Source organism: Schistocerca nitens, chromosome 5, assembly GCF_023898315.1.
Source record: "Schistocerca nitens isolate TAMUIC-IGC-003100 chromosome 5, iqSchNite1.1, whole genome shotgun sequence".
NCBI lineage: Eukaryota > Metazoa > Arthropoda > Insecta > Orthoptera > Acrididae > Schistocerca > Schistocerca nitens.
In genome coordinates, this window is record NC_064618.1 from 809345769 (window position 1) to 809367776 (window position 22008).

Genomic DNA, 22008 nt, shown 5'->3' on the forward strand with positions numbered 1-22008 from the left:
CGCTCTCAAGAACCAGTCGCAGAGTGCCCTAACGAAATTATAGCAGGCACGGTGCAGTTCTTTCAGCAAGTGGGTCCGCATTGGGTATTTTCAGTAATGGAAAACACAGTCATTATTTGCGTTTGTTACGAGCAGGGTAAGCAAAGGAGTACGCAAAAAATTGAATTTCAGGGGCAGGGACTTTTAATTAACGGCACACAGTGTGACATTTCAGGGCCAACTTTCCGTTTATCAGCCGTGATTACTGGAGCTACAATCATGAACACAACACGCACATTGATCTATGTACCCGGCCAACCGGTGCAATTCGTCACAAAAGAAAATCAAACTCTTTTGAATAGCACATTAGACCCGACTTTGCTCGCCTCTTTGGACCGGATGCTAGCAGCTCAGGATGACGTATAACTATGGAACATCTTTTTCAACGAGTGCATGAGTACCGTAATGAGCATAAGCAACGCTTACTAGTTATTGGATCATCAACCACCGCCACCTGTATTTTTATCTTTGTCGTAGAATTAGTGTACTGTCGGCTCAAGAGGAAGGTAGCCCAAATCCCGCCCCCTTCCAACCTTTAACCTAAGGATCCAGACAAAATCACTGAACAGTTGTGAGGCACTGCAGCAGAACACTGAGTAATGTTTATGAACAAAGATTAGACTGAGGATAGAAGTGAATGAACACAGTGTAAATAGTGAATCAATCGCATTTTGTGATGTTTGTGAAGTGAGCTTTAGTTGTTTTGACTTTTTGGTTGAATTTGGGGACGAATTCTTTTCGTACGAGGGAGGAATTGTAGAGGACAAGGGGCTATTTTTAGGAAATATGGTGCGAAATTATGATTTAATGTGTTTCAGTGCGCGATGCGGCAGTCTCACGGCGGACGAAGGCTGGCCGGCGCGTTATGCAGGTGACACAGATTTGCAACGAGCGTCAGTATGTGTGTACGTACGCGGCAGCCATCAACAGCCAGAACACAGCATTAGCCGAATTACACAGGTGCGGGCCGCGTGTGGCGCGGTTGTGTTAGCCAGCTCATTGGGAACATTCTAATAAACACGGCGCCGCGTAACCGGCGGATTCAGCAGCGGTCTGCACTATTTAAGGACATCAGAGGTGGGTGTCGGCATTGGTTCGACTGACTGGGCGTTCGGTCGCTGTTACGTCGTCGTCATCAGTGACGCTGTCCCCGAGGACCGGCCGGCGGAGGGTGTTGCCCTATGCCGCACCGACAACTCACGGCGTCGTCACGAGCCGCAGCGTCTGCAGGAGGCGATCTAGACCGGGCCTTGTGCTGCTAAACTCCTACCGCCTACACAGCCACTAACCGAGCACGGTGTCGCATTCCCCGGGATGCGCGCATCAGCACGTCTCCACCACGACACAGGCGGTGGATCTAAGCTACCGAAAAATGTATTGGAAGAACCAACAATATAGAGGAAGATTGCTAAAAACATCCACCTTCTTCTACCCAGCTACGCCCTACAACCTCGACCACATCACCCGCTCCGGTCATCCTATTACACTATCTATAGCCCTAAGCTCTGTTCTACACCTATTATCTCTGTTTCTTTAGAAGTTTCGTTACAGTGACTGCATACCACGGAGGTTCCCTCCCATTGTGAACTGTTCTACTGGGTACATATCTATCCAGTTCTTGGTCAACTATGCTTTTAAACTTGAGCCATAGTGCCTCTACATGCTCCTGATATGTGCTGAAAGTTTCAAGTTCCTCATTGAGATATGACATTTCTAGGTAGTTTTCAGAGAAGGCATTTAGTAAAGTTTCACAGGATACCTTGTACACCCACCACTGACAAAACTGTAATTTTCCCAATTAATTTTTGGATGATTAAAGTCTCCACCAATGATCACAGTATGATTGGGAAACTTACGTACAAGTGAACCGAGGTCTTCTCTAAAGTTAAATGGGCGATAGAAGGATCCAACTATCATTTTATCTCCACCCCTGATACTGAGTCTTGACCATACAATCTCACATGCAGCTTCAATCTCAGTGGTTTTGATTTTTTTGTCGACTGCAACAAATACACCACCACTCTTTCCCATTTGTCTGTCCTTTCGATATGCACTTGCTGTAAATTTCAGGTTTCAACCAGCTTTCTATACGTAGTGTTATGTGAGCTTTAACGCTTTTCACGAGCGCTTCAAATTCTGGCACTTTGTTGCAAATGCTTTGGCAATCTAGCATTATGGTTTTAATACTCTCACCTGGGGGGAGCATTTCTTTCGATCTTACAATGATACTTCTGGGTTTCCTACAGCTATCATTATCTGGAGTGGATGGAGAGTTGCCTAATCTGAAAAGCACTTGCATGCACCCTACACAGTCATCTACGTAAGTAGCAGCCTTTGATGTGTAGTGCGCACCTGACCTATTTAGGGGGACTTTACAGTTTTCAAACCCCATGGCCCAAGTCCAGGAAGTCACAGCCTAGCTTTTGTCCTCCTTCAGAGTCTCAGTTCGGGTCCTTCCACTTGACTCAGAACCAAAGGGCCATAATCACTTCTGGGGACAATGCTACAAACTGTTAGCTTCAATGAAACTCCATGTAAAAAGGCTGTTCTTCTCAACCTTCTCTGCCAGTCACTGGAATGACCCGAGCCCAGATGACAGGCATCAATTGTTCCAACATGCACCATGGTCTGCAGTTCGTTGCACCCCATTCCTTCAATGGCTGCTGGAATAGCTTCTTCAGCATGTAGAATGAATCCTACAGGCATACACACTGAGTGCACTTGGTGTCCTTTCCTGTCCCTTGCTGCCATTTCCCTAAGGGGTACCATCATTCATCTTGCATTTGAATCGCCAGTTAATAGACCCCTACCCTATGCTATACTGTAAACGGGGAAATTAGTGAAACACTTTGTTACAACATAAGCATGGTTTGTATTTACAGTAAGCTACTTAAAGCAATTATGTGTGTTAATAGAGGTTTCACTTGTCAGCTGGAATTTGTTTTTATTTTCTTTCTCTTTTAAGCTTCTTGTGCAGCTTTTTCTACAATCAGTCGCTTGCTTGAACTTCTCGGTGAAGTGACCAACGGTAGTCCCCCATCATGTTGGTGTTCCAGCAGACTTGGTAGCATTTTTCCACCACTTTAATGTCCTGGTGAAAATGCTCTCCTTGCTCCTCACTATCTTCCATATTGTCTGGGAAGTAATCAAGGAGACTGTTCAAAAAGTGAACTTTCCAACATCTAAACTTTTAAACTACTTTAACATTGTAGCTATAACAAACATATTCTGGGTCTTTTTCGTGTCCTAAGAAATTTGTAACGACTTACTTGAATGATGTCCATACTTCTTTCTCATTTAAGGTCATTATGGATTCAAAGTTAACATAAATTTTCTAAAGTCAGGTCCGACAAAGACGCCTTCTTTTAGTTTAGCTTCTGAAAGGTGTGGAAACTTTTGGCAGATATACGGAAAACGGGCCATCTTTAGACAAAACCTTTACAAACTGTTTCATTAGTCCTAACTTTATATGTAGAGGTGGTAGGAGTACGTTTTTTGGATCTACAAGGTTTTTGCGTAGAATGTTGTTCTCACCAGGTTTTAAAGACTCCCTCACAGGCCAGTTCTTTCTGCACCATTGTTGATCCCTAACCCTACTGTCCCTTTCACACATGAAACATGGAAATTTGGTAAAGCCACCTTGCTGACCAAGGAGCATGTATTTACTTTTAGATCACCACATATCATCCAACCATGAGCAGAATAGCCTATTTTATTTAGCACTATTTGTAGGTTTTCCAATCTCTTTCATATGTACAGAATGTCCAACAGGTATCGATGCATGTGTGTTACCATTGTGTAATAAAACAGCTTTTAAACTAGTTTTGGATGAATCAATAAACAGCCTCCAGTCTTCCTTTTTATATTCATACCAAACTCATTCATCAGACCGGGAATGTCTGAGCAGTATACTAAATTGCCTTGTTGAAAACACTTGGAAAATTGCTGCTCTCTCTCTTTCTATACATGTATATGCTGGTTCCAACTGGCAATACAATCTTTTCTTTAGATCTAGAGCCAAGCAATACAGCATTTTCTTTCGTTAAGCCCAGATCCCTAACCAAATCGTTACACTCGGTCTGAGTAGCAAATACTTCTGTTGGAACAGAATTTAAATTCATCTGGTGGTTCAGGAACCAGCCCCACTGGTTGGATGGTGGACGGAAGGTTAAGGGTAGTTTATTACCTTTTTGTTTTTCGAATAATGAGCAGTAATATCAACACTGCAAAAGTAGCAATCATCAGAATGATTTCTTGGCTCCCTCCATATCATAGGAACAGAAAATGGAAAGGCTTTTTTCTCTTTTTTCGACCATTTTCTCAGATCTTCACCACACACATATAACATACCTTAAGTGGCACCCAAGATTTATCTTGATCACCTTGTTTAGATACAAAGTATGAGAGATAAACCTTTTTCACACAGTCTGTAATATTTCTTTGGTGTTTTTTAATCACAAATTCACCACAAATATAACAAAAACTGTCAGCAGAGTTTTTACAACCACAATTAGACATTGTACTGAGCACATGTACAGGAAACGGGAAAGTCAGGTTAAAATGTGAAGAAATGGTGGGTGATACAGTTTTTTTTAAGTATCATATCTGGATTTCCCACCCTAAAAAACATAAGAACAATGTATTTTCAGCAAAAAAGTTTTTCCATCATTGGCCTGTGTAATATTTAACTGTGGGAAGCAGGTTACTGGAGAGCAGCATCAGATGATATGGGCAATGTGTTTGCTGTGGACAATAGTGGGCCACCAGTTAATGAACTTATCATAAGAGGTGACCGACACGTGATTTGGAGAACACAGGTATAATCCTAAAATTAATGATTTTGGTATATAACAAAATTAAAATACAGGGTGTACATAAAGTCTGGGAATACTTTCAATTATTATTGCACAAGAACTAAACATTGTACAGATGTCATACATATTGCATTTTGAAGAGAAACTCTGAAAGTTTTTTTTTTTTTTTTTAATATACAAACATTCAATATGCGAACCAAAAGTGACCCAGCAAACGTCAATACAGTAATCGAATTCTTGCCATACCCATCTCAGCATGGCATCATCGACTGTGGCAGTCGTTTCCTGTACTCTCTCCCGGAGCTCTGCTACATCACATGGTAGAGGGTATATATACACCAGATCTTTAATGTATCCCCACAGAAAAAAGTCGCACGGAGTGAGATCTGGTGGTCGGGGAGGCCATTTCATGAAACAGCTGTCCACTTCTGTAACATTGCCGATCCATTGATGCAGCAGCTCTGTGCTCAGGGACCCATGAACTTCACGATGAAAATGGGGTGGAACCCCATCCTGCTGAAAGATGAACGGAGAGAGTGATTGCATTTGAGGCATCAGACATTGCTGCAACATGCCCAAGCAGGAATATCCAGTGACAGTGCTCTCAGCGAAGAATGGCCTGTACTGTTTTCGGCTTGACAAGACACAAAAAACATTTACCTTTGGGGAATCACACTTAAATTCAATGCATTCGTGTGGATGCTTTGTACCCCAGATTCAACAATTATGTCTATTCAGTTTCCAATTAGTGTGAAAAGTGGCTTTGTTGCTGAAAATTAAGCAATTAACAATGCCACCCCCATCCTCATTCAACTGTTGCAACTGCGAACAAAACTCAAAACACTTGTCTTTGTCGTTACCGTTCAGCTTCTGCACTAGCTCCAATTTGAATGGTTTCCTAGACGGCTTCTATCACAGGATTTTCCACACAGTCATTGGAGTCATTTCGGGTTCACGGGATGCATGACGCACCGATTTCTTTGGACTCCTTATGAATGTCTCTCGTACACGCTCCACATTCATTTCACTCACCCTGGGAGGTCCACTTCTCTTTGCCGGGCACAAGCAACTCATAGTAACGAATTTGTTGTGCCAGTGGTAAATGGCCTTTCTTGTTGGTGGCTTCTTACCGTACTTTGTTCTAAATATCAGTTGTACAGCTGTAGCACACTTGTTTTTGTCAAACTCCAACACACAGAAAGCTTGCTCTGCACCTGAACTCGCTATGTTTGCGACTAACTCTGACTATTGGCAAATTACCAAACTACACTGTGGCAGTAAACATGAAAACTTTCAGGGTCTCTTTTCAAAATGCATTAAGTCTGATATCTGCACAATGTTTGGTTCTTGTGCAATAAATAATTGAAAGTTTCCCTGATTTTACCATATCTGTCTCTCAAACACTGACATACTGTCAAAAAGCGAACCTTATAAATTCTAACAAAAGCAAACACTCTATAATTGTCACGTCAAGCTGGTTTAATAACGGAAATCTGTAACTATAGCAGTCACGTTGCTTCCTCTACAAGATGTTAACTTATGACTGATACTGCAGCACTTATTTCCTAACCACTTCACAATAAACACAACTTTAAGGGGGGCTCACACTCAATATTCACAATACTGAGTATTGTGAAGTAATATCTACCTTGGGAGATCAGAATTGGTTGTTTGAGGAATATAATGAAAAAGTTCAATGAGCACTGTGGGACTTAACATCTGAGGTCATCAGTGCCCTAGAACTTAGAACTACTTAAACCTACGAACCTAAGCACATCACACACATCCATGCCCGAGGCAGTATTCGAACCTGCGACCGTAGCGGTCGCGCAGCTCCAGACTGACGCACCTAGAACCGTTCGGCCACACCGGCCGGCCTATTGAAAGAGTACTTGTTGAAAGTTCTGTAGACCATTTGAATGACATATCGAAATGAGGAATGCAGTTTACAGGATACAGTATGTATATGTGATTAAAACTTTTTATTGTGTAGGACAAGTAATCAAATATTTTGTTGCTGCACAATGAACTCCTTTCTGAGCCATCGACAGCTTTAATACTGGGTAATTTCTTTCTCTAGTGTTGTAAATACGGACATCACTATTCTTATCAAATTGTGATTGATTATTTATGACAAATTTCATTAGCGAATATATGTATTCTAATAGTGCAGCTGGAATGCTTAGCTCCTTGAAGTGGTGCCGACTGACATCCGTCGACGAACACCACAATTCTTACTGCTCATTTTTGTGTGAGCGATACTTTTTTTTTAAGGAAAGTCACTAAAATGTCCAGAATTATGCATGTCCCAATGGAAATTACTATATGTTAACGACCTTTCACTTTATATTCATTAAGCAGAACTATTGAACTACAGTTATAATAAATCCTGTTAGAGAGAAAGCAACAGGAGAGATTGTTAATGATGTTTTTCAAAGAATTATTACGTGGTTCTCTCAAAATGGACTCCCTTAATATTCTTAAAACACAATATATTCAGTCATGTAAAACAAAGACATACCAACAATAGATGTAGTACAAGAACAGGAGTCCATAAACAGGGCAGCCTACAGTGCTTTCAAAATAGTGATTCTGACTCAATATATTTTACTGTGCAAGTACTTTGAGAAATAAAAATTCCTGATTTACAAGGGAATGCCAGAAACTAGGAAATAGGAAAAGAAACTGAAGATCATGTCGTCATGGCAGTAAGTGGTTCTCAGAACTGACAAATAAGATGAGGTCAGCTGTCTAGTGAGCATATACATTTATTTTTCATGCAAGATTGGTCACAGCACAGATGTAAAGTCAAGTAAGCTTTAAATCTAGCAGTTGTTGTAGTAGAGAAATGCATGTACACTATAAATTACACAGTTCACAGAGACAATCTGAGCACCCGCCTTACGTTGTCTGCAGATGATGCTGTTGTTTGTCAAGTAAAGTCATCAGATCAAAAGAAATTGCAAAACGATTTAGAAAAGTTATTTGTATGGTGCAAAAATTGGTAATTGACTCCAAATAACAAAGTGTGAGGTCCTCCACACATGCTAAAAGGAAGCCCATTAAACTTTGGTTACACGATAAAACAGTCAAATGTAAAGTCCATAAATCCAACTAAATGCCTAGGAACTAAGAACAACTGAAATTGGAAATAACACATAGAAAATGTTGTGGGGAAGGCAAACAAAAAACTGCATTTTATTATTAGAACACTTAGAAAATGTAACAGATCTACTAAAGAGACTATCTACACTACACTTGCCCGTCCTCTTTTGGAGTACTGCTGCGCAGTCTGGTGTCCTTACCAGATAGGGTTAACAGAGTACCTCAAGAAAGTTCAAAGATGAGCAGCACGTTTATATTTTCACCAGGATTTTGAGTGAACATCATTACAACAAAGGCATTTTTTTGTTGCAGCAGAATCTTCTCACAAAATTTCAGTTCCAACTTTCTACTCTGAATGCGAATATATTTTGTTGATGCTGACCTACATAGGGAGAAATGATAATCATCATAAAATAAAGGATATCAGAACTCACGCTGAAAGATATAGGTGTTCAGTTTTTCTGCCTGCCATTCGAGATTGAAAAAGTAGAGAATTACTGTGAAGATAGTTCGATGAACCCTCTGCCAGGCACTCAAGTGTGATTTGCAGAGTATCCCTGTACACGTAGTTGTGGTTTACAACTGTGCTGCTGTGAAAGAACCCTTTGTCCACAGAAATTTTTTCGGAACTGTTTTGCTCACTGAATTTCTGCTTGTTTTGTAAGGCAAGCAACTTAACTTCAATACTTGCAAGTTGTTCCACATATATTGGTGCAAACATGTTTGCTGTGCCAGCAGACTTCTAATTGACACCTCCTGTACGTAAATACTGAGCAATATTATTGTGTCGTTCTTGGCCTCTGACACCCGGACACTATACTGACAATATTACTGCATGAGTAACACCGATCGTTTTGGGGCCATTTCCCATCTGAAGCAGGCCTATAAATTTTGGTTTAACAATGTTTTCTGATACTATTAAAGACAAGTGCAAAACGAAAAACCAATTTTTTTAATAATATTCTTCAGAAAAACAGATTATGATGAAGGCATTGTCCTCCAACTGCTTCACTTTTTGAATGAATTGTAAACAATGTCAAAAAGCATTATAAATAAAATGCTTGGGGAATGTGTAAAAGTAACAATAATAATTTCTTAATAAAAATTTAAATCAGTTGTTTGGATGGAGTAAGTACCATCATACAAAAAGAAGTGTTTTCCATATTCAAAACAAATTTGTGTATCTACATAGTGAAACAGAACCTTTATTGTACAAGTAGCATTCTACAACATTAACAAATTCAACTACACTAATGATGATGTTCAGCTAGCTCCTTCCTCTTCATCTCGGCCCACTTTGCTTTGTTTCCTGGTGAATTAGCTGAAAATACAATTTAGTATAAATTAAAAAACCTGAAACTAAATGCTTCTATTTTGCAATATTTTAACACAGAACACAGAAATGGGCGTCAAAAGAAACACACAAAAACATGCTTAAAAAGAGTCAACATCCCTTACTTTCCATTCCCCTGTAATGAATATGTATTGCTGCATTGCAGGTCACCTGATGATTTATGGCAGGACTAATGACAATAGTAGTTAGGCACTGGCTGAATGCATGATTAACAGATTTGCAGAATTTAAAAGATCATATGTTCGCACAATGAGCTTCAAAATGTGTTATCAACAGAGGGCCACTGTTAGGCGTATCTGTCAAATAACGTTTGCTGAAAATTCAAATGATTTCTTCATTTCACCATATGCTTGGAACTCTGCTTTTAGGGAAATGGGAGAGCACAAGCTAGTTGTTTCAAAGAGTTTAACAGGATTCAAAATAATTAGGAGCAGTGACCTTGCCTTTACTGTGATTTTAGTTTATTTTTCAGCTAAATAGCAAGGATGTAATGGTATTCTGTTAGATGCCCACTGTACAAATTTGATGTCAAAAGGCTCCAGGGTATAATATGGTCACATATATGAATCCACAGAAGTGGACAATAAAGACTTGCACAGTGTGTTTTCAAACTTTCACTTCCACTCTTTTTACAAAGACCTCATGCCAGAACTGAGTGTGATTTCCCTAAATCACTCCAGGCAAATGCCGGGATGGTTCCTCTGAAAGGGCACGGCCGACTTCCTTCCCCATCCTTCTCTAATCCGATGAGACCGATGACCACGCTGTCTGGTCTCCTTCCCCAAAACCAACCAACCAACCAGAACTGAGTAGTAGTAGTAGTAGTAGTAGTAGTAGTAGTAGTAGTTACTGCAAACACCAAATCAGCATCTTTCATGCTAAATGCAGATAAATCAGAACCAACAATCACATTTGAAATTGCAGCAAGGTCACACAAATTAGTCAAAACAGCCTGAGAAGAAATATGACAATGCAGTGCACAAGAGATTGCATGTGCTGTTAACCCTTTCAGTGACACAGATTTTTTAATATACATCCGCCCTGATTCAATGGTATGAATATTTACCACCCCATACCTAATGGTATTTTGAAATAAATAATAAATTTAGCAGTCTTATTCATTACTACTTCCAAAGAGTACATGCCGACATGTATTTCATCATTATGCTGGAGCAAATGTTTTGTCATTTAAAGGGTTAAACTAATAGCATATAAGACGATTCATGGTGATAGTAATGGCACCGAAAACCACATTATAAGGCAGAACATGGATAAAATACAGGACACACAACATACATTATGAATCCATGCTCTACACCCAATACTTCGCACTGCTTATTAGAAGAAGGCAAAAATTATGTTGCTTAGCCTAGTAAAAACCATTCACTCCCACAAGTTACTGATTATCAGAGTACTGAGCCTCCTCAGCGAAGTTTTTGAAATCCTTTAAAAATGATTTACTATGAACTGAATCTGCAATGAAATTGTGAGGGAAGAGCTACTCAACTTCAGGAATCACTACCACTCTCACAACTACTACTCCACATACTAGATCATATAACAAATGTAGCATCAGAATCAAACAATGATAAGGCCTTTGTTGGTCCCTCAAACAACAGACTCATTCACCAACTAAGTGCCACTGATTTCTCTGATAGGCTTTGTTTTATTCATGAATATCCAACTATTAACTTTCAATAATGAACTGCACGGAGTATCCTATAGCAAAATCATGGAAAACCACTGATGTCATAATTATCCAATAACACAAAACATGGTAGGCCTTTATGTTGATGATTATGGCTCGTGGTTGGAAACCATGAAACTAACTGCAGACGGCAATCTAGCAAACAAATGACCAACCACATTCACAGCCAATATATTCCTACGAGAAAGACATACACATCAGTGTCTGGGTGGTATAACCTTATTTTACAGGGCAACATGTCACCAACTGAGCACATGTTACACTCAAATCTACCTTATCTTCAATGCAAAGCACTCTAAAGGGAAATGAAGTCCATGCACAAGCCTATTTTAGATTGTGCCTGCATGCTCCCTTTTTCTGTTCAACTTTGCAAAAGCACTTTATACTCTCAGCATCGTCAAGTACACATGTGCATTTGCTGTAAATGGAGAGCCTGCATCAACACTCATTCCAGTCTCTGGTACCAATCTCCTGCACTATCTAGCAGATGACAAGCTCTTATGATCCACTGGTGCCCAGGTACGATTCATTATGTACTTTCCCCTATGGAATTCCGCTTCTAAAGACTATAGGAACAAAAATTTGAAATGCAATGTCCTACAGGAAAGGAGCAACCAGTTAACAGTTTGACTTGGTGGGAACAAAAAGTATGATAAAAAGTCTGCACATATATTACTATAAAGAATGTGATAAGTATCTAGTGCAGGAAAAGTGACAGTGGCATAGTACAGAAGAATATAAATCCATGTCCTTTTCGATAAGTAGTAAAAAGCCACCAGTAACAGTAAGATACACACTAGAAAATATAGAGTCTGCCAGAAAAATGTACACACACTTTAAGGAACAAAAAGGTGTTCCTTATGTGTTTATTTCACATTTAATAATTGATCACACATGTTGTACAACCTTCAGTTTAGCACACGGTTACTTTAAGTGTTCAAAATGTTCACTGTTGGCAGCTACACACACAACTGAACGACAAGCCATTGCCGCAACTACGTCAGATAATGTTACAGTGGAGATAGCTGAACATGTCACTGTAATCTCCTGGCGAAGTTCGTCCAGCATGCGTGGCTTACGTTGATAGACATTATCTTTCACAGTTCCCAACAAGTAAAAGTCCATATATGTTAGATCTGGCAATCAAGGAGGGAACTCAATGGGCCCTCTTCGCCCAATCCAATGCCCCGGAAAACTGTCAGTCAGGAAAGCTCGAACAGCTAGGTGGTAGTGTGGTGGCGCCCTATCTTCTTGGTAGAAGACCTGTTCTTCAGCTCCATAAAGCGCACGTATACCTGGCAAAAACTGATATGCGTAACATTTCCAGGTACACATCTCCAGTGACAGTAGTACAAAGAAAAAGGGTCCTAGTAAGCCTCTAGATGATAAGTCACACCATACGTGAACCCCAGGTATTGACCACATTATCCACATAAACATGCGGATTTTCTGCTGCCCAGTACACACTGTTATGCCGATACACGGTTCCATTAAGTTTAAATTGCGCCTCGTCCCTCCACACTACCTTCACCACAAATGGTTTTGCAAAAGTACGGAGCAAGATACACACAGTATTTAGGAGACTGACACTAGTGCTTTCAAGAATGTAGTTGAAAATAGGCCCTATGGAAAAGACAACACTATTGAGAAACTGGAGTGTTTAGGCCATATACGCAAGAAGACATGTGGAAAACTCAGAAGACTTGTTGCAGACAATAAAGGCAAGCCACAAGAGGATGGGAAGCCACTGAAAGGTAAAAACAGACTAACAAAGAAGAGAATGAACAGCCTGCATGTCTATTATGGTGCTGCAATTAGAAATAACCTCGCGAGATTTGGATAATATGAGGATAGCAAAGTGGGCCATTTGGTTTCATTACATGTCAACAGAACTACACTTCAAAATGACATATGTTCTAATGAATGGTGCAAATTTCTCAAAAGCAAGAAAGTGGGGAAGCCTACAGCCATAAAAATAACCTTCCTTAAGAGGTTGCAATGGTAATTAAACCAGCTTTTTGAGCACTGGCTTCACCAGAACTGCTAGAAAAATGTCTGCATAGCAAAATGCAGAACCCAAATGAAAGTATAAATGCTCTTTTTTGGCAGAGAAAATGTCTATTTTGGTAGCTGAAGCAGTATTTAATGATGGGAATGCAGCCAGACTACATCTTCAGCAAGTTGGGCTTTACACCTGGAGGCTTCACTGAGCAGGTACTGCAGACCATCAATGAGCAACAAATCATGAAGGTGGAGACTTCTGTACAGAATATAGGGGAAAAAAATTCTAGTGAAAGGAGCAGATGAGCTAAAAGAGCTGCAGAGGATGAGGAAGAACTGGAATATGGATATGGAGTGTTTTAGCAAAGGTACAATCAAATTTTTTTTAAACATTTCACCCAAACTTTAAAACAATTTTTCTGCAACTTAAGATCTCCTTTCAGGAACACACACATCAAACTATTGGGAAGCATTTCGATGAAATTTGGCACACCTATTCTTTTACTTTAAAGCAATATTTAAGTGGAACAAAATTTTAATCTGGACATTATAATCAGTTTTATGGTTGATAATATATGGAAAACTTGCCCGTAAAAAAATGTTCAAATCCAAAATGTCACAGAAAATAGTAGAAACAATTTACCACAAAGTAACTGCACTTTATTGTACATTTATTAGAGTAGATTACTTTACCACAGAAAAAATTGCCTGGAAATAATGAAAAAGTGTACCTTAAAATAATAATGTAACAAAAAATTCAAAATTATCTCACACACACCATTAAATTTTTTTTTTTAATTCTGAAAAATTATTTAAAGCTTATTGGATCCAGATACATAAAGAGTGCAAAATTTCAGTGAGATTTAACAAAAACTGACATATGGATTTACAAAGATATCAGTGGAAGACTGCCACCGTCTCCCCTTAAATGTAAGCATATTTTTAAAGCATCATGTTGAAAAATGGCTTACTCGTGGTGTAAGTTTATTCATGATTATCTTCACATCTGTTCATCCCCTGTTACAGTACCAAATTAATCCATATCATTCTGGTTACATCTTGCAAAATCCATACTATCACTAATGTAAAACTTGGTGCTGTACCGTACTGTTGTAACAGTTTTACACCAAATTAATTTTGGGCTAGTAATAGACATGAAATACCTTTCCTACATGTCAAAGCACACAGTGATTTTGAGAATATAGATGTGATTGTGTCTGGTGGATAACATTCATCAAAAAGAAGGGATATAAAACAGATAGGGCAGCTGCCAAAATGAAAAATTATAGGACAAACTGAGTAGCCTGACATGTGAACAACTTTAAATGCTGCTTTGTATGGAGGTTCTCAACAAACTACTGAAAATTAAAATGAACATTGAGGATGCAAATTAAATTTTATAAAATACTGCCTCCATCATACTGCATTTGGAGACATGAAAACTGAAATTGACAACGTATGTACACCTGTAGTCGCTTTTGAGTGAAGCTGTGTAAATAATTTTCTTGTATAATAAAAATTATGTAAGGAAAGCAATATAATCACAAGAATTTTCATCAAATATTTTGCAGTTTCAGTAATAATCACTGAAATACTCTGTTTTGTTTTGAAATACGAGAAATTACTCAATCTGACATACAAATCACCAGTTACCAGGTAACAACATATCACCGCCATCCTCATCTCTACAGAAATTTCAAAACGCAGAATAGTACCTTGTTGAGAGCAAAAGATTCTGTTTCTGAAGGAGAAACTCACAATCCTGCTGTAACATTTTCATGAACTTTGCAAACAAATGAAGTAGTGCCAATGCTCATTCTCACGAGGCACAACAAACAAGTAACATTTACACAGAATAGAAACGAAGTAGATTTCAACACAAACGGCTCCCAGCAATTTCTGAACACATTCCTGCTTCACCACGGCATTGTCTTGAAATTCTAACAGAAGTATTCACTTTGAGCAGCATGCCCCATTACTCAAACGTGTGAACATTTGTTCATGATTAAAATATTAATTTCTGTTAATTTCAGGAAACTCGCTGAATAACCATTCTGTGCAGACAAAGTATTCTGTGGTAATAAAAACAGTGCAGTTGCAAAAGGTGGCTAATTAATAAACCATTAGGAAAAATCTAAGAAATGCCAATTTCAAATTTTAACACATTTGAGTTTGTCTCAGAGAAAGTCTGCAATCATACAGTAAACTTAAGAAACAACTCAAACCTCAAATTTCCAAGCATATTATGAGAGATCAAACATCAAAAATCTCTGCTAAGATGATTTTAAATTAAACTGTTATTGCACAAAAGTTACTTGGTTATTAATTGCACAAAACAAATAAAGTAACTAAATTTTAATGAAGTTATGCTAGCAGTTTGCTACTGGTGGTAGCCATAAGTAGAAATACACCAATACAAGCACACCTCTTCATGCTCCAAGTATTAAAATTACCACTGTCAACATAACACACAATGGGTGACATCGACCTTCCTACAATGAGTATTTTATGTTTTCAGATATTGTTAGGAGAGGTTATGGAAGGCAGTATGACAAGAGACACGGCGGAAGATTAATTCTACTTGGATATAAGCCTACCATGGTCTCAGACTGAAGTATTCTTGCAAACTGCGTACTACTTAAGACAAAATGAATGGATGCATGCATGCATGCATGCCCTCTTAAATAGAACAACAAATGTGTTCATACATACCTAATCTGCTGATAGCAATGAATACTGGCGAACATGCAACAAGACTTATGAAGTAGTATCTCCAGACCCACTGATTCTTAAGATAGAACCGCAATGGAAATTGTGCTATCTTCGCAGAAAATGTGTAAGGGAATTTCATTCGTCGGTCTGACATCTGAAGAAAGATGAAAACAAATTTAGTAGTGTAGAATCAGTTCTCCATTAATATACGGACACATCTCATATAAATATCTTGCCATGTTACAAACTCATAATAATGACATCAATCAACACTGAACTCTTGATGAAACTACAAAACAAATTACTTATTCATAGCTGAAAATTTGTTGTGTGTGGGTAAAAAAGTAAAATGAAACTAGGAAAAGCATTTAGATTATTTACCTATGTTCTACAAAGAATTGGAGGAAAAAGTGGTATACATTCACTCTACAGTGGGGAGAGGAAAAAACATTGTGTGGTATAAACCAAGGAACAAGCAACCAGAAATTACTGGTTCCAACTACCTTTCCTAAGATAAAAATCAACTGAGGAATGAAATTTATTCATTTTTCATTTTTTTAAAGCAATTATCTACTACATGTACTCCAAATACACTACAAAGTTACACTAACAACACACGGCGGGCATTCCCTGTGAATGTCAGTCTGCAAGATTGTTCACCGTTTTAGTTACAGTAAATAAATGTATGTACTTAAATTAAACATAAACAAAAGCAGAAGTTTCTACCAAACATCTTTACTTCCTATGATTTCTGTTATAATGCTGGTTGATTCAGCAAATGTCATATCTCAAATCCTGGGTCAACTGAAGTTTGCAGAACTACCCAGCTGTTTTGACAACTTAGGTAGGCTGAGTTACGTGGGGTCATGTGGGTACAGCATAGTATGGAATCCATCATATTTGCAGAAGGTGTTTTGTCAGCTGTGGTGGTGCCCTTTCGAGATTTATGTGGTCATCATTACTGCGACATTGGACTCAGTGCTGTAGTAACTCTTGAGTTTTGGAAGGAGTTTCTTTTCTTTCTTTTTTGGCCTTGTCAGGTTGTTATTTTAATGTCCTTAGTTACTTGCTACTCATTTGTTTTCAGTTTCGGAATTGTTAACTTGCCATGTTGTTACTAGTAGGAATTTTAATTTTTTGTTTTTCATCTCTTACTAGTGATGTATTTTATGGCACAATGTAAGTGCTGTACATTGTTTGCCACCATGTGCAACAACGTGGCCACTACAATTAAATTTCTGCAGTTATATGGTCTCATGGCATTGTTTGAAGCGTGAACAGTGTGGCGAATTAATGACATTGACAAAAGTTGCTGTGCCTCGAACCGGAGACAGTTAGTTATATGTGGCAGAGTATATATATGGGACAGAATTAGTGTTGCATTAGTGCGTTTTACTTCGATTGTTTTATTTCCTATTTTTTCCAAAATTATGAACAATGTTACATTTTTGTCTATTACACTTTTATTGGATACTGTCTTGGGAGGAGTTAGTTCTTTTTAGTGGTGTGGGGTATTGTGTGGCTTCACTTTAGCTATATAAGCAACTTGATGTGCTGGATAACAGGTTTGTCGAATTGTGCGTGATTTTGCAATATTTGTGGAGCTGCGTTTGGCAGTTGTGTGGGTCCATCATACGTGGACTTCCTTTTGGCTATATGGGTCATGTGAAATTCCTGATATTAGTTTTTTAACATTGTTTTATTAAGAATTTGTTGATTGTTGACTTCTGTTATTCTGATTTTTGCATTAATATTGATATGTCTTCATTATTAGGATTGTTGCATATTTAGTTCTTCGCTGCCCAAACCATGTTTTGAAATACAATAACAGATACCCACAGCAGATCAAAGGAAATAAGGTTTCAAGCCAGCTACAGCATACAACAAATAGCATTGCAGACAATGCAAATACACTACAAGAAATGTTTGCCAAGGGTGTGGACAGGGACAAGAAAAGTTGAAATCCTGTTGCAAAACACCACAGGAAACATGTTTCTAGTTGCAGTGCGTACACACAGTTTAGATTCATGTTATATTTGCAAGAAAATATTTTTTGTATTATTTGTATTTTTTCAGGTGTCTGATGAGTGATGTCATGGTTATCATTTTGTATAAGATTGAAATACAGGCATCCACCATCTTGATGATGGGGGATAGCACAAATTTCAGTTTTGTCCACATCCTTATGTTCAGTGGTGAGTCCCAAATTATTTCCAAGATTTCTTCTGGCACTTGATGCAACACCTCTGGAAATGAAATACTTGTATTAAAAACACCAAGATGCACATGGTTCAGACTTCTAACTAGTAACTTAAACCATATAGTGGAGATGTTGAGCTGACTGACACGACAAAAAGACTGCTAAACAAGTAAGCTTTCAACCAAGAACACCTCCACTATATGGTGAGTAGGTATCTATCCTTTTCATAATATTGTCATATAATTCCATTCTGGATTTTCCATGGTTTAATCACCTGATCCTCATTACTGGCTTTATGACATCTAACTCCCGAGAGCTGCAAGGGAGTTCCAGCAGCAAAGACAATATTCTGACTCAATATTGGTTTCAACAACTCGATTCAAGTATATCACACAATTTATATCAATGTAGGGAGCAAAGGATGATGATGACTCAATGTAACTGAGGTTTTGAGCAGATGGTGGGAAAGCAAATTAGATTCCAAATGGTGCTAAGCTTCCAAGACACCATCCTTTCTTGAGGAATCCCATTTATGTGCCTGTTGACTATTAAACACAACACCTATGTAGTCTGAGGTTATTTTCAGTCCAGCTATTACCTTACTCCTACCAGAACTTTCCAGCATCGTAATTTATCTCCAATATGTCAAGATTGTTGCAACTACACATTTCACCACATATTTGGCTTCCAAAAATGTTATCTTCCCTACTATTGGCGAACTTCCTGGATTATGGAGTACAAACCTCCTTGCTAAATTACTCGAGCACCATCCTCAACCAACCATTATTCTTTACATCACACCATGCTCTCCTCATTAGTTCTTTAACAACTGTTCAAGTAGTTTCTTACACAATTTTGGAAATTATTAGTCCTTTGAAATAGCCATGAGCCACCCTGCTTTGACTCACTTTTCTTGGTGGCATTATAAATTTGGGTCACAGAGAAATCTCCATACTTATCATCATCATCAGAGAATCCATGCAGTTACTGAATCACAAAAATGAAATGGGAGAGGGGGTAGAGGAAGAAGACAGGGCAAAATATGGTAAATTGGAGAGGAAGAAGACAGGGTGAAATATGGTAACACAATTAGATGTTTAGCACAATTTTAGAATTAATACTGACGAGTGTGGAATGAGACAAAACAGCTTTTTCAGGTCTGAAAGTATCTTTAAGAAATTTGTCTGCTCCTGAAGTTTCCAATTTGAAGAAGGCTGTTGTGTCACTAACCACACCATCTCAACTACCTACTCACTTCTAGGATAGATTTGTCTGTAGATTGTATGTGTTTAAGATTTCTGTACAGCACTTCACTAAAAATACCATTCATTTATTACACCATCCACTGCAGAGTGACATACCACAAATTAGCATACTAAAGTGCCCAGGAATTAAATTCCCCACATTCTTCAGTTGAATAATATCACGACATTCTCACAATGTAGATATCCTCCCTACAGTTTATATAATATTTGTTTCAAATCATGCTCACTCTCCAGACAGCTACTACTTACCAGTTTTATTTAGTAAATCTGTGTGATGCAAATGACTATAGGCCTACTACAATTAAAATAATGTTTTAATTAACAGATTGCAGTGGTAGGTAGATAGCACTGTCGACATGCAGTTAGCCACATCACACAGGGCTCTACCAATACCTACAAAACAGGCAAAGTGAGCACATCACACTAAAAAAAAAAAAAAAAAAAAAAAAAAAATAGCAAGACTCGTTGGCATCAGCCTCTTCCCCCTTGCTTCACTGAAATGTCAATCATAAAGTTATTTTAACCAGAGTACAGTGTCTTAACATAGTGCAATAAGCAAGCACCTTCTGTTTTACCTTGTGAATGAAAGTAAAGTTGTGGTTCAATGCCTCAAAATCAGGGGAAATGTAACAAACAAATCAGTTAGGGAAAGTGGAAAAATTAAACTTGAATGGCCCTATATTTTAATTAAACTAGGCTACTACCAAACAAAGTATCTTTCTCACATTATGTTTTTCCTTGAGAATTCCATTTCTACAACTGCTTTGCCTGTTGTCCATTCTTTCTATTCATTCGAGCCTTACAAGCTGCCATGTTTTCAGACTAGTGTGTGGTACTGGACCCCACCAAAATCTTTGATTTTTAGTGCAGACCAAGGTCTGGTTTGGGTAAAAAGGACCCAAACGTCACATTTACTACACATACATGCAGAGTATGATTTCTTCCCTACCTTATAAATAGTGGGCAATAGGTAAGAGAAAGGTTGACTACCCCTGGCGTAAAGCAAGTTACGATAGTAGTTCTTCAGACATAAACCCATTGCCCTAATATTGTTAGCAATAGTGTGTGTGTGGTACTCTTTCACGCTACATATGCAATAAATACTTTTCTAGTCCATATAAGACAATCTATAAATAAGAAATTTAAGCAGTTGCAAAAAAAAATCTTTACTTTTTTGTATCGTCTGCCGGGAATTTTGCATATGACACGTTATTGGAAACTTTTTCTAACGTTAGGCCATCCTACCGCATCTTAAGTTATCTTTACTACGAGCAGTAGGAATAATATTACAGTCTCATATTGGATGTGGTGGTTATTAATACTCCTTGCGAAACGGTAAGATCATAAACTTCACAATATTCCTAAGTCTCAATGACGAACATGTGGTTTGCTAACGAAATTATTGACCACATATAGTCCCACATTACTAATTGGAAAAAAAAAAAAATCCCGTAATTCAAACGCCGAGCAATTTGTGAATTCCTCCATACACATTGTCTAATTACAAGTACTAAACAACACTTAATAATACAACACGATAAGTAGTTATCGAAAATGAACTTGAGAAAAATTAGTGAACATACACACACCTTAACTTCGACTTTCTTCTCCTCTCCCAATTGTCCGCTACCAATTGCTAAAAAAAGGACAACGATAACTTTTAGCACGACAAGGCAGTGATCCATGGCCTTCGGTTGCGCTTCCAGTAGTAAGCTCTCTGGTTTCCAGCTGTCGTGAGCATTCATCGAATTGTGTTATTTGCATGTAAACACCTGTTTGTTATATAAGGCATCGTCAGTATATATATAATTATACAAATGGTTGACATATGAAGGGTCATCGTTAAGAATGACACTTTTTACAGTTATAATTTTCAGTTCCTAATATGATTTTTTGTGCGCTTCCCGGTGTGAAAATATCCATTGCAATTTGCAATTACATCGTCAGGCGACTCACGCTCCTGAACGTTTAGAAATCATTAAAAGATTTTACAAAAGGTGGATCTTAGTTGTGGGTGCACAGAATTGGTTTCACAGAGAACTGAGTCGCCATCTTCGTTTCTCTAATCAGGCCATACGCTGCACTGTGGCAAAGTTTGGGTGGGGTTTCTCCCTACACGACGAGAAACTACCAAGTAGAAAATGTAAAGCGCAAAGTGAGGACAAAATCCAGTAGTGGCGGCTAGTATTTAGGAAGAGCCTTAAGGGGATCATTCTTCCAATTACGTTAAACGTCGAATAAATTAGGCACTGGATAATCTAGTATGGTACTTTATTTAACACCCACTAGAAACAACATTAAATAATCAAACCAAACAATAAACTAACTGTTCACAAAATTACAAGTTTCTTGACAGTACAATGAACTACTTTCACTCCCTTGGCTCCCACTTTACAGTGAAATACTAATGTCGCCACTCGAGCCCCTTCACTCCGTTTTCAATCCCAATGCCCTTCGAATGTTGGGGTATTGGTACTGCATTTGACATCCACTTCTTGTAACAACGACCTGCGCAGGTTCTGGCGTGGTAGCAGTGAGTGGCACAACAGTGTATTCTGGCAGGGTCTACTGAAGAACGGGATACAACCCGTCGGCTTTGACCAATGACATCAGAATTTCCCAGAGATCATTTATTACACAGATGTAAAAGCTGAGAGAAGTATTCAGAAACAAAGGAAAACATGAGGGAAATAATATGGTAGACATATATCAAGGCGAGTAATATTTCGACCTTCATGTTAAGGATATCGCTTGTTTGTGTCCAAGTACTTCTGTGGAAAATAAAGGGGGAAAAAAGGGATGGAAGTAGC

General features: G+C 38.4%; 1 protein-coding gene across 1 annotated transcript; it reads right to left on the reverse strand.

The window, feature by feature from the left end:
• Positions 1-9143: 9143 nt before the first annotated feature.
• On the reverse strand, positions 9144-20943 carry LOC126260040 (uncharacterized). Its single transcript, XM_049957216.1, has 3 exons — positions 20788-20943; positions 15734-15887; positions 9144-9279 (listed from the first exon to the last, which is right to left on the reverse strand). The coding sequence occupies exons 1-3, from the start codon at positions 20941-20943 to the stop codon at positions 9209-9211; spliced, it is 381 nt and encodes a 126-aa protein (XP_049813173.1). The 3' UTR covers positions 9144-9208.
• Between the last annotated feature and the right edge of the window lie 1065 nt (positions 20944-22008).

Bases quoted from the DNA above. Each gene is read 5' to 3' on its own strand.
- LOC126260040 (XM_049957216.1), bottom strand. From the start codon at position 20,943: ATGAATGCTCACGACAGCTGGAAACCAGAGAGCTTACTACTGGAAGCG. The intron at 15,888-20,787 runs GTGTGTGTATGT...ATCTTTCTTCAG, and splicing joins AGAAGAAAGTCGAAGTTAAG to ATGTCAGACCGACGAATGAA. The intron at 9,280-15,733 runs GTATGTATGAAC...TTGTATTTTCAG, and splicing joins CATTGCTATCAGCAGATTAG to CTAATTCACCAGGAAACAAA.